Here is an 18358-nt window from a genome sequence, read left to right as displayed (position 1 = left end):
TCATTTTGACCTGGAAAATGCTAGTTAATTTTATTGCATTGGACTAAAACCCTTTACACACAAAGAACATAATAACGTCCTTCCAAACAACTGGATCATTTTTGTACTTTTTTCTCCACCTTGTTAGACTTAGTATTCCTGGTCAAAAAATTAATGGCCTACAAAAAAATGCTTATAAATCTTGAAATCCAATAATAAAAAAAAAAAAAATATAAAAAAAAAAGCTAATAATAAATAAAAAAAATATTTAACATAAATATTCTTTTTATCATCTTGTTTTTATCAACTTTATATTAGCCACAGTTTTTTTATTTCTTTTTGGAACAGATTGATCGATCGTAGGCCTCACTGATTGCTAAGCTTATGCGCCTCAGATTTTGAGTGGAACATTGTCAAAATGATCCACAAGTAATGCTTTTTTCACAAAAAAAAAACTGACGCGCATAATCTCAGATCAATGAAGCCTAAAAGCAGTCAGTTCCAAAAAGAAATACAAAACCTGTCCTAATTGAAAGAAAATGTGTTGATATAACGCTTGAATCCAAGATTTGGTGATAATACAGCATAATGAGAGATTTACAAGCACTTTTTAAAAAGGGAACAAAACAAATTAGATAGAGGAAATTCAACACAGCAAAAGGTTCATGTAAATATCAATTTTTCAATTATTGTCCATTTGCGGCAAAGTCCTGTCCATTTGAGAGCTTGAACAAATCATCATATAACAAAGCTGGGACAAAAACACTTTGATTGAAAGCCGAATACATCCCATTCAAAAGCTTTAATAATACAAATAAGGACCCAAAATCGCACTTTAGAGCCTCTTATCTGATAAACATCGCTTTTTGCTTCATTAAAATAAATAGCACTGGAATCTGCCATAGATTCCCACTAAAGCATGGGCTCTATGGGCCATGGTTTAATTTGCTAAAATACTACCATTATTTGTATTATTTGAACTAAACACAACATTGACGCATTTTTATGACATTATAGGGGAAGATGTGCTTCCTGTGCCCTCTGAAAACATTCGCCACTCTGTGTTTGTGTAGCTGCAAGCAGATCTCGTCTTTACCTGCGTAATTGCTGAGACCCTTTCTCTTCTTTCTCCTCCAGTAGAGCCAGATGCTGAAGCCCATCAGAATGACCCAGCAGGCCCCTCCGATGCCTGCGATGAAGGCCGGCTGCTTCACCACATCCGTGATCTGCTCTGTGATGCTGTTGTTCCTGCTCATGATCACATCCCGGAAGTCTTTACCTACATGAATACACACACACACACACCGATAAAAAAACTCAAAATTATCAAAGAGTCTTAAAATTATTTTTGAGAATATAAACGAGAAAAAAAATAACGATAAAAAAACAAATCATCAAATAAACATCAGCACAGAATTTAATCAACTCAACTAGAGCGTTAAAAGCTCATCACCTTGATCTTTAGCAAAAAAACACAAAACATAGTATAAAAAAAAATAAAAAAACATCAAAAGCACATTACAAATAACAATAAATAAATATTCACATCAAAATTCAACATAATTAATTTGTTATTTCAATATTCATCAGAAATCATGTTAGATTGGATGGAATTATGTTAGATTATAAATATTAATGGTTAACATTACGTGACCCCACCCACATGTCCCATTGTAATTATTTACAATAAAACTAGGGATATTTATTAGAGCTAAAAAAAGATTTTTTATGTTCTCTTGTAGCTAAATCAGCCTTTTTTACTTCAAAAGATGGTAGGACACACACATACACACAAGCTGCAGTCTTGATAAATAGTCTATCAGCCCCTGGCTGTGCGTGAAGATGGATAGTGAGCTTGACATTTGGGAATAAGGGCATGTCACCGGCCAAATCATCACTTATGGGTCAAACCAGTCACAACCTGCTACAACTCACATAACTCACAGTGTAAACACCCAAAGACCTGAAAAAAATAAAATCTAAAGCCCTGACCGTGAGATTTTTGATTTTGGTGACCCCGCTCAAAACCATTCAATGAATAGTGAGCTTTTAAGATATTTCGGACCATCACAGATAAAAGGTAGATGCAGTATGACAGTAAAGGTTATCGAAACCAAAAGACGTCCCGTACCAATGATGATGGTTTGTGGTTCGCTCTTCACCCCCACCCCTGCGCTGGTGCTGGCGGCCACCTCCACATGGTACTGGACCCCAGCCTGGAGACCCCCCACCACCACTGAACGGATGGCTGCGTCCACTGTCTTATTTACATGGAAACGGGTCTCGTTCCCTAAACACCAGATCTGACAGACAGAGAGGAGAGAGAGAGAGAGAAGAGAGAGAGAGAGAGAGAGAGAGAGAGAGAGAGAGAGAGAGAGAAAATAGCAAATTGTCTGAAAAAAGTTATTTTTAATGATTAGGAGTCATTAACGACAATGATTTTTGCATAAATCACTCGTAAAACTATTTTTAAGTAAATTGTTGCATTCAATTCAGTACAGTTATTTACGTATAAGGGATTAACATATAATTTATACAGAATTATGTTCTGCTTGTGTTTCATAAATGAGGCTCATTTTAAACAAAAGTAAATACTGTAAACAGCTATCTAGTATGCGCTTCTATCCAAAACAACTTCTAGTACAATTATTATTTGTTGACTTTAGCCCCTTGAAACAACTTCAAATGTATTAAATTCTTAGGAAAAATTTTAATTGCCCCATGTGGTACTTAAACTTACAACTTTTTAGTTACTAGTGCAGATTTTACGACATCCCCTAACCCAATGTGATATAATAATAGTATAATATAGAAGTGTAGTATAATAATAGTAACATTGTAATTACAATAATAACATTATATATAGAAAATTAAAATGTTTATATAATATAATATAATAAAACACAATATAATATAAAATATAATATAATAAAAATAATAAAAATCTAAAAATCAAAATTACAATTATATTTCCATAATACCCTTAAAAATTAAAATAATAAATAAATAAAAAATTAACAAAAACACACAAACAAAACACACACAATTTTGTTTTCATAACTAAGAGCAAAAATGTATTATATTTTCCCCATACACTAAAAAAAACACAAAAAAAAATAAAACCACACACAAAAAAAAAAACAAAACAAAACAAAACAAAAAAAAAAAAAACAAAAAAAAATAAAAAATAACATAACAAAACAAAAAAAAATAAAAAAACAAAAAACAAAAAAAAAAATAACATAACATAACATAACATAACATAACATAACATACAAGTGTGCAAGTCTATTTGGATTTTTATTGCTCAAATTGTATGTGATTGTTGGTGTCTCTGATGGAGTCACATGGCATTTACCTTATATTCCTGGATGATGCCGTTCTGATGTTCTGCAGGAGGAGGGTCCCAGGAGATACTGATGGATGTGCTGTTCTGATTGCCCACCGTGAGGACCGTCACTTGCTGAGGAGGAGCACTGGGTGCTGGGATACAGAGAGAGAAACAGAAACACAGGGTTTTACTTCCATGGCTTCCATTATGTTCTTGTACACTATTGACATTCTAGACTTTCCAGAAAAGATTTGCGGCTACAGCTGCCTCTGATTGTTTGGCAAGGATTTACGTACATAACTCAACACTCATGCCATGACACTCTCTCATTCTGTTTCCTCTGAAAGAGTCTGTTGTAAGTCACTGCATTAGCATTAAGCAGTCGATGTGTGTGTTGAGCTTTAGAACGTAAGACAGGTGGCCACGGGTGCACAAGTTCAATAGATGGGGATTTTCTTCAGCCTGACACTGACGCTCCTTCACATTTCACTATGATTTCATATCCTGCCTCTGAAAGGAGGGATTTACTCAAAAAATACATTTACTGAGAGACAATGAGATGGTGAGCGATCCAAACAACTTAGCTGTCTTAGCAAATTGCTCTGACAGGCATGTTAGTCACTCAGCTTGCGGAGGAATGTAAAGAATGAGGTATTTTTTTTGAGAACTGGATGAGGAAGAGTAAAGAATAGAGTGCTGGGTAAACATATTGACATGGATGCATTGATTAAAGGTTGCCAGTTGCGAATCCAAGATGCTGTTTTGTCCTTGGCTGAGCCTGAAATGTAAATGTCGAGACCCGCTGTTTTATTAACCCCATCAGAGCCACTCTGACAGAGACAAGGGAAGGGAATGAAATAAATAATAGGGGTCTATAGTGGAAAAAAACATTTTTATAAAAATGTTTTTCTCATTTCTGTGGCAACCCGAGATGCGGCGACAGCAGAATACTGACAGCTCAATTAGGGTAAACTCTGCTTACTCGCTCTATTTCACTTCTCTGCACTCTGACCCCCACGTAAATGGCACATATCCCAAAACTACACTCCCATTTTAACACCTAAAAGCCCTGACGGGACAAATGTACAGAAAATCACTTTTTTTTTCTTTAATACTGAAGAAATATAATATAATATAATATGATATGATATATGATATAATATAATATAATATAATATAATATAATATAATATAATGATATAATATGATATGATATGATATGATATGATATGGATATGATATGATATATGATATGATATGATATATGATTATGATATGATATGATATGATATAATATAATATAATATAATATAATATAATATAATATAACACTGTAAATTGTACAGTAATTGATCAAGTAGTAATTGCACAGAATATTCACATTTTCTTCTTCAATACTGAAAAACAAAATCAATGTAATTCAGCATGTTGCAGGTGACAAAATCCCTCCTATAACAATGCAGCCAATGTCATTCAAAGTTAATGCTGCAAATCATTTAGGGGCTTATCATTAAGCACATTTGAGCCAAACAATACATATTTCTCATTTGGGGAGCGATGGCGCAGACGATGCTAATAGCGCCATTAGCGGTGTGATGTATAGCCAGCAAGGATGTGACCTCTGTTTCACTGCCGCAACAGTAGCCTGCAGGCGAAAGCTGATGGAAAAAACACTCTGTGAAGTTAAACCAAGCTAATACTGAGACCCCGGGCGAGTGGCAGGACTTTGAATGTGAAGAAATGCTACCCTGCTTTACTATGCCACTAATCAATGTGTGATAATGACCCTTGGGGAAAAAAAAACTCTCATTGAGAAGCTGATTATTAACCATATAATGGGTTAAAAACACAGAGGAGTTTCTGAAAGGGCCTGTTTCACCTTTTTCAACCTCTATCTTCAAAATATATTACTATTGCAGCTAATAGTAAAGAACGTTTTTAAAGAAAGAGCGTATTGCATGGCTAGTCAAATCCATCAGCACTGATATTAAAGGGGTCATACGATGTGTAAAAAGAACATTCATTTGTGTATCTGGTGTAATGCAGTGTGTTTATGCAGTTTAAGGTTCAAAAAACACATTATTTTCCACATACTGTACATTGTTGTTGCTCCTCTATGTCCTGCCTTTCTGAAACATGTTGATTTTTACAAAGCTCATCGTTCTGAAAAGCGAGGTGTATGCTGATTGGCCAGCTTTCTAGTGTTTTGTGATTGGTCGAATACCTCAAGTGTGTGATGCAAATGTTACGCCCCTTACCGTGTCCCGGCGGGACGAGACAAAACCAATTAAACCCATTACAAATGAGGCATTTTTGTTGCATCCAGTGGGGATATAATTACTGATTATAATGACTTATACTGTGTTGTTACACGTTGTGTTGCGTATCACGCTGCGTAAACATAAAACCATGTCTGCATTTGTGATCTGAGAAACGACAAACAACAAGCGCTACTCTACACTGCTCAAAACTCACATTTGAATAGTCAGAGGCAAATTCTTTAAATATGAAAAGAACTTATGGGTCAGAAGCGCCAGACTGTCCTTGCAAAGTTGGAAATGCCCCACTTTATAGAAACAACCTTCGTGCACAGATGCATTGTAGTCTACTCTCCCAGGTTCAGGAAACAGTCATCCGTAAAATGAGCTGCACACATCTGAATATTTGGGTTGAACTGTGCCTGAACAGTGTTGTTAATAAAACTTAACCACTGATCTCTACAGTAGTTGTGTCCTCTTTGGAAGACCAAACATAGTAGTTTTACATTCACAATGAAACACACAGCGTCTCCACAACATGATAACGGCGGCAACAATACTACAGCAAGAATCAAAGTGACGCCTTCTTTCTTTGCGTGAACATTTGGTTGGTGTTATGCAAATATTCCTACACAGTGACATAGACATGTGGGGGCGTGTTTAAACGAGGTGTTTTAGGAGGACATGGACGAGTCTTAACTTTTATAAAGAATATCTCTTTGGGTTTGAGACATTAGTCTTTGCAACTTTAGGGATCTTATCTATTCACAAACAGCTTGTAACACAAAGAGAAAGAAAAATTTGAAATTGCATCATATGACCCTTTTAAATAAGATCAAATAAAATATATAATATATAAAATATATACACATATAGACATACATACATATATTAATATTAATTAATATATATATATATATATATATATATATATATATATATATATATATATATATATATATATATATGTGTTGTTTTAGTTGCAAATATAAATAAAGTATTATGTTGATATATGGTTGCTACATATAAAAAAATCATTATCAAAATGTGAACAAATATATGACAATATTAATCTTGATACAGGGCAGTATATGTCATATATTACATTTCCGTATGGGTAATAACCTTTTTGGATGACAGTGGTCGCTAATACCAATTTACAGTTTTATTGTGGGAACAATAATCAAAATAATCAAAATAAAAAGTATGTATATGTAGAAAATATGTATTATATACTGTAATGGATTATTACATTAATTTCAATATTTTTTTTAATTGAAAACAGTATTTCAAAATAACAGAAGTATAAATAAATACATTTGAATTTACAATTAAAAAAAAATATATATTTTATATTTACAATTTATTATAGTTTTATTTATTTACAATAATTGCAGCAACTATGGTCAGTTGGAAGAGGCTATGTTGGTAAGCTTGTTAAATTTGAATGAGAGAATTCCCTGCTAAATTTGTCACTTCAGCAGAAGGTCTAAATGAATGCAAAAATACTTAAACTTTTTGGGAAAGACAAAGTGGGAGAGAAATGGGAAAACAGAAAAGAAACTGATGTGGCGAGCTCTAGAGAGAAGCTATAATTGTCTAATCAGACAATGGCCAATAAATCATCCTCTTCTGTGACTCTGACAAACCTTCTCAACTACCACAGTTGAAAACAAGAAACAAAAGGGGGCTATCGCAGCAGTGGGCCCCGTGACGCTCTTCTGCCAGGGGACCCGATGTTTTGTCTTGCTCTGGTAATGGTGATGACATGCAGGTGTAGGGTGTGAAGGCAGTGCAGCAGGGCTTCAGGAGACTGAGCTGGTGTGTGTGGAGGAGATATGGCTCTCTGCGGACACTCTGGGTAACAAATGAGCCTGTCATTGTGCTCAGACTTTAATCAGCAAACCTTCTGTGCTTGTGCGAGTGTGTATGAACTTATGTATAGATACATACACATTCCAAACAAACCACAAAAAAAATTATTAATTAATTTTTTTTTTTACTTTTACAGGATTTATGTGTGGTAGCAGCCATCGTTCACACCTGGGAAAACATCTCAAAGCACTGCGGTGAATCCTGGACGTTGGTCAACTTTTAAGTAACAACCTGCTTGTCTGAGCCACAATTACCTAGCACGATATGTCCTGGGTTCAGTTTTGGCAGGGTCCAAAAATTAAAACTGACCAAGCACCAAACTAAGAGCAAAATTTAGCTTTCATAAGTGAAACAAACAAACAAACAAACAAACAAATGAATAAATGAATAACAGATAATTACATTAAATAATTTTTACAATTATTTATTTATTTTTACCATACAAATAAAAATTGCAAAATTAATTTTACACAAAATATTATAAAAATAAAATAAAATTGTAAATTAATAAAATAAATAACTGAAGAAAATAAATTGTAATAAAAAATAATTTATATCATATTCATTTATATAATTTTCTAGATATAGAATTAAATAATTGCATAGATTATATTTATTTACTATAGGTTATTTATGTTTAACATTTTCTGTATGCAAAATGTTCATTTTTAACACTAGGTAAAGACTGGCAGTTGTCTAATGGAAATACAGTAAATAGAAAGATAAACCATTCTATATATATATAAATTTTAATTGTATATTAAATGCAATTATACATTACATAATACACACATACATATTTTAAAATAAAAATCTAAATAATTTATTATAAAACAGTTTAGTTTATACATTTAGTATAAAAATAATAATTAAAATATATTTTAAAATATATTTTTTTAAAATAAAAAATATATTTTTTTATTCCCCCCCCCCCCTTAAAAAATATATTTTTTTAATTATTTAAAAATAAAAATAATATTTTATAATTAATAAATATTTTATAATAAAGGATTATATTTAATCTACACTTAAAAATAAATCTAAAGTTATATAATTTTCTAGATTACATAAATCATATATATAGTTATGTATTAAATTTTTTTAATAAAAAAAAAAAAAGTTGTTTCTTGGTAAGTTTTCTCTATACAGAAAGTTCATTTTGAAGGCTAGGTATGGACTGGTGGTTGTCAAAAGGAAATACAGAAACCAATGAGCTTGTATAAATCTGGCTCTATGGCTGACAAAGTCTTTTTTAGTCAGCTGGGATTGATGGGGAAGAGTACAGGGGAAGCATTCGGTGAAACCCACGCTTATTTTAGTGTCCCGTCAGCCATACACACACACTACCCACAACAAAGAAAAGGTCAAATCCTTTGCCAAAACGATAGTGTCTCTCCTCTGAGTCCCGTCAGGGATAGAGACAAGCTTACTGCAGTGCTGTGGAAAGCAGGCCAGTATTGCTTACTACAGTATTTGTTACGACATTGGCCTAAGGGTGGATTATGTATCACTGGCCCAAATTGCTGTGGACTTAGAGCAAGCTGGAAAGAATCTGCAAGAGATCCATCTCTTGGGCATATGTCTGCATTTGTGTCTCTTAATATCTGTGACCTGTACATATCAGAAGCATAAGACATCTACAAATCGATTACAAAACTCTGTGACTTGAAAGTCAAAATGAAATGGAATTCGCCAACACATTTTACTTCCAGAATATTGTTTTACCAATCTGTATGATTCATGTCAATGTGCATCACTAAGGTTTATGATCTTTTATTTTAATGAAAGTTTGCAGAGATAAATTATTTATTTAATAAGCAAGTAAATGTGGTCCATTTTGATTTCATGTTGACTTCACAGATCCCCTGTATCACTTCAAAGAATCAAACGTTGTACCTTCCTCTGTTGTTCTTGCCGTTCGGGACTCGCTGTCCATGCCCTGGAACTCGTTGAAGTACGGACGGACTTTGATCTCGTAGACGATGCCTTTCTTCAGAGCCGAGAGCACCATGCTCCTCTCAGAGGGGACCTTCACATCCTGGCTCTGCCACGCTCCAGGGGAGGTCAGCCCTGACATCTGCCTGTACAAAACCCTGTAGCCCTGGATGAACTGAGACTGGCGGTCAACCTGAAGGGGAAAGATGGTTCAAACTTAAAAAAAAAGTGCAAGTGTGAGAACAATAATTGAAAAAGGAGAATCTCTGCTAAAAAGACCTAGCTTTGGGTGCTGCATTAGGTGTCTTAACTAGCTTAACCAGCAGTGCCTTCTTGGTCAAACAACTTAAACAGAAAAGTTGGTTGACGAGCTTCTACAGATATATTGGTCCATCAACTAGACCAGCACCAAACTAGCAGTAACCAGCTTGGACCATCATGGAAAAGTCTGAAAGACCAAGGAATATCTCCTCTTTTACAGCCAATTCAGAAGTACAGCCAATCAAATCCCTTTGATGAAAATGCTCTGCATGAGTCATACATACGTACAACATTGACAAACTGTAAATAAAACATCAATAACATCAATCATACAAGATGTAACCGATTCAAAAAAACATGTTGTGAAAAAAAAGCTCAGCTGCGAAGAAATAAACACATATGTTCAAGTATATACATAGGCACAAAAAAAAAATAAAAAATACAAAATAACAGCGAACGTGTCAACATAAGGATCAAAGAAGAAAAGCCATCTCAAATCAACAAAAAGGTAAACAAGACACTTCATTCGCTGAAAGCCTCATTATGTTTTTAGTTTGCCGAAGAAAAGTTGTATTTACAGAGAGAAGGAGTGTGCATAACTCACAGTAATGTCTTTCTAACAGCACAGATATTAAACATCTGCTTTTCCTCCCTACACATGGAGTAAATCAGCCCAATGGGCATCCTTCCTATGCTTTTTTATCTTTCATTAATTGAATGATTCAGGGTCGTAAAAGCTTTCTTGACACCACCTACATTTACCACGAGAGTGCTGCTGTATTCAGGGGCCGTGTAGGCCGATGATTTATGGATTATTCATATGAGAAACATACCTCTGAAACAGTCTATCCCCCATTTAGGCTGAACAGACAGGCGCTTATATTTGTCTCTGTAATGATTGTTGATGGCAATCATTAATATATCACAGGAGAGTGCTTACAAACTGATGCGACAAAGCCAAAGCTGTAAAATCTCCATTTTAATGCAATTCAACAAACAGTAAACACTTTTAGAGTGTTTATATCAATGCTGGAAGACTGCAGTGGGAAACGGAAACAACAAACAAGACGAGTAACAGTTAACTTGGTTGGATATCAAATAATATACAGTACTGTACATATTGTATAAGTTTAAATAATATACAGCCAATAATCTGTGCCAAATAGCCTCATTCTGTATAGAGATGATGTTTATTCAAAAAGTAAATGTAGTTCAAAATAATCAAATACTATAAAAACTATAAAATACTGTAGCTCATGTCATTCCAAACCTTTCAAAATAACTTTTATTATTTTCTGAGGTACACAAACAATTATATTGTAAAAAAAGGAATAAATAAATACATACATACATAATATGTATACAATATACATACAATATCTTTCCAAACACAGTTAACATGTTAAAAGCTCTGTCCAATCATAGAGCGTCTTACCGTCCATGTGACCTGTATGGTGGTGGGGCTGAGGACCACAGGGTTGTGTAGCCGCACAATAACCTCACCCAACTCCTTCTGCACATGCCTGTGATCCACTCCCTGAGCTGGAGGACTTATATCTGTAAAGAGAGACAGAGGCCAATGCCATTACCTCTTCTAGTGTGCAGACATTGCTAAATTACTGGTCAGTACAGGATAATTCCTTAAATACAATTTAATCTCCTAAAAGAGCGATGAGGAGTCATTTTCACTGACTCCAGCCACAGACAAAACAACTTCAACCCTACCTATGAGGTTACATCCGCCCAAGGTCTCAGAATCAGTCACCCCTAATGAACATACGGAGGACTCCGTGGCACTTTAATCGAATCTTTTTCCAGTAGGAGTTGGTCCTTCTTTCTCCTCGTAATGATCATTAGGGTACCAGCCAGGTCACAAACTCAATTATACACTCCAAAAGTAGATGATGTTTGTTCTACATTATACTCTGTCTCTGAATCGAATGCGCGTATAGGACCGTTAGACACTGTAGTATCTAGACTAGATCTCATTTTCTGTGCGCAACAGCTAGGATTTAATTCGAAGTTGTTGACACGGACACTATTCACTTGGGTTTCTTACTCAAACTATATACATAGAGTTTCTGTGAAATACCTTGAGTGCGGACGGGTTCGGACATGGGGCTCGGGTCACTCAGGCCTTGGACGTTGACTGCTCGCACCATGAACAAATAGATGGTGTTGGGGCGAAGACCCTTGATAGTGTACTGCGTGGTCTTGACATGATCGGCCACAGTCTGCCAGCTGTTGCTCACCGATTGGCTGCATGCAAATAAGGCAGAGTGATGTCAGAGTTTGAAATGTCTTAAAACACTTTAGTCAGAGCGGATTCAATATACAAGGACAGTATATTCAAAATGTTGTACCAGCTTGAGATTGAAGGTCGCAAGATGTTTTTTGAGGACTTTGTATGTTAGAAATGTGTATAAAGACATATTTTGGTCTGACTTGAGTACTTGACAGGAAAATGAACAAATTAAAGGTACAATTCAAAAACAGAAGAGACACTTACAGGCTAAATAAACTAAATTCAAACCTGAAAGCCTCAATGACAAATGATGAGATGGGTGACGCTCCAGGAAGCCCAGGCTGCCAGGATAATGAAACACTGTTTTTAGTGACGTCGGTGACCTGAGGTTTGGAAGGAGGACCTGGGAGCTCGTTCTCATCCCGGTCTTTAACTATAACAAGACTTCCAGACTCTAAAGAGAGGAAAGACAAAAGAACATTGAGAAGTCAAACTGTTTCTGGAAGAATAATGTTACTTAAAATTCACATACACTCTTAAAATAAAGGTTCTTATCAATGGTTCTATGAAGAACCTTTAACATCTATGGAATCTTGTCACTGAACAAAAGGTTCTTTTATAATGAGACAGGTTCACTGAAAGGTTCTTCAGGGATCCTGAAATGGTTCTTCTATGGCATTGCTATGAAAACACCTTTTCGCAACTTAAAGTTTTGAAACTTTTTTTGAACATGAAAGTTTATTCACATCCATTAAGAACCTTTAACATCCAAGGAAACTTTTCATAACACAAAACGATATTTATATTGGAAAAAGTTTCTTCAGATTATTAAATTATTCTTTAAATGAAAAAAAAAGGTTATTTTAAGAACTGTTCACTCAAAAGTTCTTTGGAAAAAACATTTACTTTTAAGAGTGTTGTTTGTGAAGTTGCACATAAGTACCTTTGACTTCCAAGAAAGCACTCCAAGATGTTTCCCCACTAGAACTTGCTGCCACACAAGTATAGATACCAGAATCAGAGAGCTGAAAAACAGAAAAAAAACATGCATTGATCTTTACAGTATATCTTCAGACACTGTGAATTCACTAAACGGCTAATCAATTCGACTCATGGCAAGTCCAAGCTTTCGATCCTAAAGAGATGTAACCTCAGGCGTGTTGAGTTTGGATAAAGCACTGACACTAATATGCTAGATATATTCTATTTTCTACACCCTTCAGCCAGCTTTTATTCTTGCTGGCAAATTCACAAACCCACCCACTAACCGCAACGAGAGTTAGACTAATTTGTTTAAAGGGGTAGTCGCTGAAACCCTCTGGACCGTTGACAGCTGGCGCATAACCCCCCCCTCTACCTTTCTGGGACGATCTCCCTGTTGTTTGTTGCCTTTCATCAAGGTGCCTCGCCTCCATTTATTAGATAAAATGTCAGAGGTGGGCAGCACTGTCAGATATAATGGCTATTCCAGCCCGAGCTGACGGGGAGGGCTTGGGGACTTTAAATTCAATATGGCCCTAAAAGTGTGCGTGTGCAAATGTGTGTGCAGCTGGAGCCCGTCCAGGCTTCCGTAAATGATTCTTGGGAGAGCTGTCGTATCCCTAAGTGATAGTATCAAACAATTTACCAAAATCAATATTTCCCATTCATCCCCGTAATGCAATATGATTCCCTCTGCCCATCTCTGTTATGTCTTACCGATATCTGATTGAATTCCGCTATGCTTATACATCACACTTAGTTGAAGACATTTCTGACAGATGGTAGTCACACAAACACACACATACGGTCTTAGAAATACACACTAACAGATACACATCTGGACATTCAGCGATGTATTGTTTACTATGTCGGTGCTGGCTAATATTAAAACTGGTCTAATTTGGTCCATGTTGAAGGTTGATGATATATGATGGATGCTCTTTTTCTATGAATGTATAGATTCATTATAAAGGAAATAAAAATAAAATAACAGTGTTTAGGCTCACCCGCAAACCCTTGATCTGCAGGCTGCCGAGGTCCTGCAGGGACATACGAGGGTCTTTGCCCAGCAGACTGACCCCATCCTTCAGCCAGCTGATGGTTGGGACCGGTTCTCCAGACGCATGGCACCTCAGCAGAGCCACACTGTCTACACCCAGAGTCTGGTTAGCTGGACCCTGCCGAATGATGGGGGGAGGCCGATCGGTCAACACTAAACAAGAGAGAGAAAGAGAGAGGAAAGAACAGGAATCAAGCCTACATGCAGTTCTTACTGTTTTAGAAGGGAGGCATCCCAATTTGTATCCTTTACTGGTGATGTACAGACAAAAATAAGCTTCAGTTTCAGCTTCACTTTTATCAACATTTTTCAACTGATGAATGAAAAAGAGAACTGTCACAAGCACTTCTTCCATTGCACAAGAGAAATAGGAGCGTGAATACACACTACGAAAAGTACACCACCAACCTTCAATGCACTATTAATAATTCATTACATTTATATAGCGCTTTTCTGCTTTTTCTAAGCACTCAAAGCACTCTACATTGTGAAGGGACTATTATTTGAATCACACTAAATGCAGTATTTATTGGATAGCAAATACAGACAACAGAGAGGAGGCAGGAAATGATTAGGAAAAGAGAGCGAGAAAGTGTCTGGAAAACAACACAGGCCAGATCTGAAACATTTCCTGTGTGAGTGCAGTGACTCAACACGTCTGGAGCCCATGTGCTAATGACTAGGCCATGGCTCTGAATTAGTTCCTGCTTTTACTTCTGAAATGGAAACATTGGAAATTGGTAGCAATTAGCATGCTTGTCCATCTAGAATAATATATGACATCATGACATTAACAGGCCTCCTTCTTATATCATTTGTTGCTTTAGCACAGGACAGCGAATATGTTCGTCATTAAAAAAAATCTGCAAACATTAAGATTGTGGCCATATCCCGTGTGGCACAGGAAGTAGGATGAAGCTATGATTGCCTTATTCCTGGACGTATCAGGGTTATATGCACATTTTGTGGTGGCACCACAGGGCAGCGTCTACCCCCCAAGCATTCTGGGAGAAACTGGGAGAAACGCTGAGTCTTGGTTTCTAGCTCACTGATGTGGCAGCGAGGTGGTTTTGTAGTTTCCAGTTAGTGCCTGAGATCCTTCATTTAGGAACCAGACTCAGAGTAAAATTTAATGTTTTACTCAGATATCTGACTATCCCCCCCCCCAGGCAGTGTGGTCGTTTAAATATCTCATGCTGGTTAAGAGAATGTCCCTCATAAACTATTTTTTTTTTAGTTTTGTGACGTTTATAATGGCGCAGAATTTTTTTTTTTTTTTTTTTTTTTTCTTTTAGTTTTGCGACGTTTATAATGACGGGTGTTCATGAAAAGATTTCCATCTATTTTCATCTCATTGTGTAGATACTTTTTTACTGCTTACAGTAGAGGAAAATCTGTGAAATTTTATGGAGCAAATATAATTATGGCAAAATTGTAAGTAAAAACACTGCATTGTCATTGGCAACAGAAAGTAAATAAATAAACAAAATACACAACACATACGTAGCCACTCTCTTTGTCTAGCAGTTCTACATTTTGATGGCATCATATACTGTTTATACTGTATATATATACAGGTCCTTCTCAAAAAATTAGCATATTGTGAAAAAGTGCATTATTTTCCATAATGTAATGATAAAAATTAAACTTTCATATATTTTAGATTCATTGCACACCAACTGAAATATTTCAGGTCTTTTATTGTTTTAATACTGATGATTTTGGCATACAGGCTCATGAAAACCCAAAATATCTCAAAAAAATTAGCATATCATGAAAAGGTTCTCTAAACGAGGCTATTAACCTAATCATATGAATCAACTAATAAACTCTAAACACCTGCAAAAGATTCCTGAGGCTTTTAAAAACTCCCAGCCATGGTTCATTACTCAAAAATCGCAATCATTGGTAAGACTGCCGACCTGACTGCTGTCCAGAAGGCCATCATTGACCCTCAAGCGAGAGGGTAAGACACAGAAAGAAATTTCTGAACGAATAGGCTGTTCCCAGAGTGCTGTATCAAGGCACCTCAGTGGGAAGTCTCTGTGGAAGAGGAAAAAGTGTGCTGCCGTGGCAAAAAACGCTTGCCACAACCGAGAAAGAGGTGACCGGACCCCTGAGGAAGATTGTGGAGAAGGACCGATTCAAGATCCAGACCTTGTGGGACCTGCGGAAGCAGTGGACTGAGTCTGGAGTAGAACCATCCAGAATCCACCGTGGCACGTCACGCCGTGTGCTTTGAACCCAGAAACAGCGGCAGAAAGCGACCTGAGCCTGGGCTACAGAGAGGCGCAGGCATGGACTGTTGCTCAGTGGTCCAAAAGTACTTTTTTCGGATGAAAGCAAATGTTGCGTGTCATCGGAAATCAAGGTGGCGGTTGCCAGAGTCTGGAGGAAGACTGGGGAGAAGGAAATGCCAAAATGCCTGAAGTCCAGTGTCAAGTACCCACAGTCAGTGATGATCTGGGGTGCCATGTCAGCTGCTGGTGTTGGTCATCTGTGTTTTCAATCAAGGTTATGAGGGTCAATGCAGCTAGCTATCAGGAGATTTTGGAGCACTCATGCTCCAATCTCGAGACTGAAAAGGTGAAGACTTCGTGCTCAGCACGATGGCACATGCTGAAAGTGCTTTATGAAGATATAAGATTTCGTTTTTCAGCACGACCTGCACCTGCTCACAGTGCCAAACCACTGTGCTCAATGGTTTAGTCTGACCATGGTATTACTGTGTCTCAATTGGCCTGCCAACTCTCCTGACCTGACCCCATAGAGAATCTGTGGGATATTGTGAAGAGAAAGTTGAGAGACGCATGCAAGACCCCAAACACTCTGGATGAGCTTAAGGCATGCTGCTATCGAAGCACCTGGGCCTCCATAACACCTCAGCAGTGCCACAGGCTGATTGCCTCCATGCCAACGCCGCCATTGAAGCAAGCAGTCATTTCTGCAAAAGGATTCCCAAACAAGTATTGAGTGCATATATGAACATAATTATTTGAAGGTTGACTTTTTTGTATTAAAAATACTTTTCTTTATTGGTGCGGATGAAATATGCTAATTTTTGAGATAGGAATTGGGGTTTTCATGAGCTGTATGCCAAAATCATCAGTATTAAAACAAATAAAAGACCTGAAATATTTGCAGTTGGTGTGCAATGAATCTAAAATATCTGAAAGTTTAATTTTTATCATTACATTATGGAAAATAATGAACTTTTTCACAATATGCTAATTTTTTGAGAAAGGTAAGGACCTGTTACATTATATATATATATTATATATATATATATATATATATATATATATATATATATATATAATATATATATATATATATATATATGACAAATGTGTTAGTTGCTTTTTTGTAAGTGTTTTATCTATTTTGTTATTGGTCATCTATCCCGTATTTATTTTGTGTTGTTAAAATCTGAAAACCTCAAAATAAGGCATAGACAAACAGACAAACAAATGCATAATTGTTTTAGTATTAAAAGTATTAAAGTATGCTATTAAAACTTTTTTTTTAATTATTAAAAATATGTATAAATAAAATGTATATTAAAAATAAGGAATTATAAATGTAATAAAAGTATATAAATAAATAAAGTGAGATTACATCTCACACAGGCCTATTGACGTGGTCTGATGTCAATTCACATATATTATTATTGTGCTTTATACAATACAGACAGTTTTACTTCAATAAACAAGAAAATAATAGTTTTCAGCTGTAAGTAGCTCTAAAAAGACAATAGTGTCATTATTTAGCACAGTTTAGTTATATGATGATTCAATATAGTTCAGTAACATTGTGAATGTTGCAAAGTTCATTAGTTATGACAAACTTGTTTAAAATAAAGCAGGTCTACATAAGATAGTCAATAGTAGTGCAAAGTTAATCAAATTATGAAACAAGCTTCATTCAGCTATAAGCTGCTTTAAAGGTGGCAATAGTGTCATTATTCAGTTTAAGTCATTTCACTGCTGATTCAATTCAGTTTAATATCAGTATTGATGTTGCAGTGCTCATCATTTATGGAACAAATTTGATTCAGCTATAAAACAGCAACTATTGATGTACAAATGGGCATCAAATACCCCTTGAGAAGCGCCACCCATTTATTTCTCTGACTAATAATATTACAATAATCACAGCCGTGTCCTGTCCCCTGCACCTCTGAGGACACATTAATTAACCAGGTGTGAATTAATGACCAAAAATCTGGTGGGTGCTAATTACAGACTGCACCTCTAACCCTTAAATACAGCTCTAGATGCAGTCTTCTTCTGTTCTCAGCTGTGTTACTATTTGTCTCACTCTGAATAAAAAGGATAGTATTTATATTGTCCAAATCTCCATCGGAATGCCTCATTTGGACTCAGGGATGAAGAGTTGCCATCCTAATTCATCAATGTGGATTACTCCGCTTC

At 36.0% G+C, this 18358-nt stretch overlaps 1 protein-coding gene across 1 annotated transcript in view; it reads right to left on the bottom strand.

The window, feature by feature from the left end:
- Nucleotides 1-18358, bottom strand: part of LOC109111957 (roundabout homolog 2-like) — a 64743-nt gene that overhangs the window by 32020 nt on the left and 14365 nt on the right. Inside the window, 9 exon segments of the mRNA XM_042757413.1 lie at nt 1076-1258; nt 2111-2282; nt 3338-3462; nt 9340-9571; nt 11075-11196; nt 11732-11898; nt 12173-12338; nt 12828-12909; nt 13873-14078. Coding sequence (XP_042613347.1) covers nt 1076-1258; nt 2111-2282; nt 3338-3462; nt 9340-9571; nt 11075-11196; nt 11732-11898; nt 12173-12338; nt 12828-12909; nt 13873-14078 — 1455 coding nt within the window.

This window comes from Cyprinus carpio, chromosome A5 (genome assembly GCF_018340385.1).
Source record: "Cyprinus carpio isolate SPL01 chromosome A5, ASM1834038v1, whole genome shotgun sequence".
Taxonomy (NCBI): domain Eukaryota; kingdom Metazoa; phylum Chordata; class Actinopteri; order Cypriniformes; family Cyprinidae; genus Cyprinus; species Cyprinus carpio.
The sequence above is the reverse complement of the archived record's forward strand: the minus strand, read 5'-3'. Positions and strand labels throughout refer to the sequence as shown.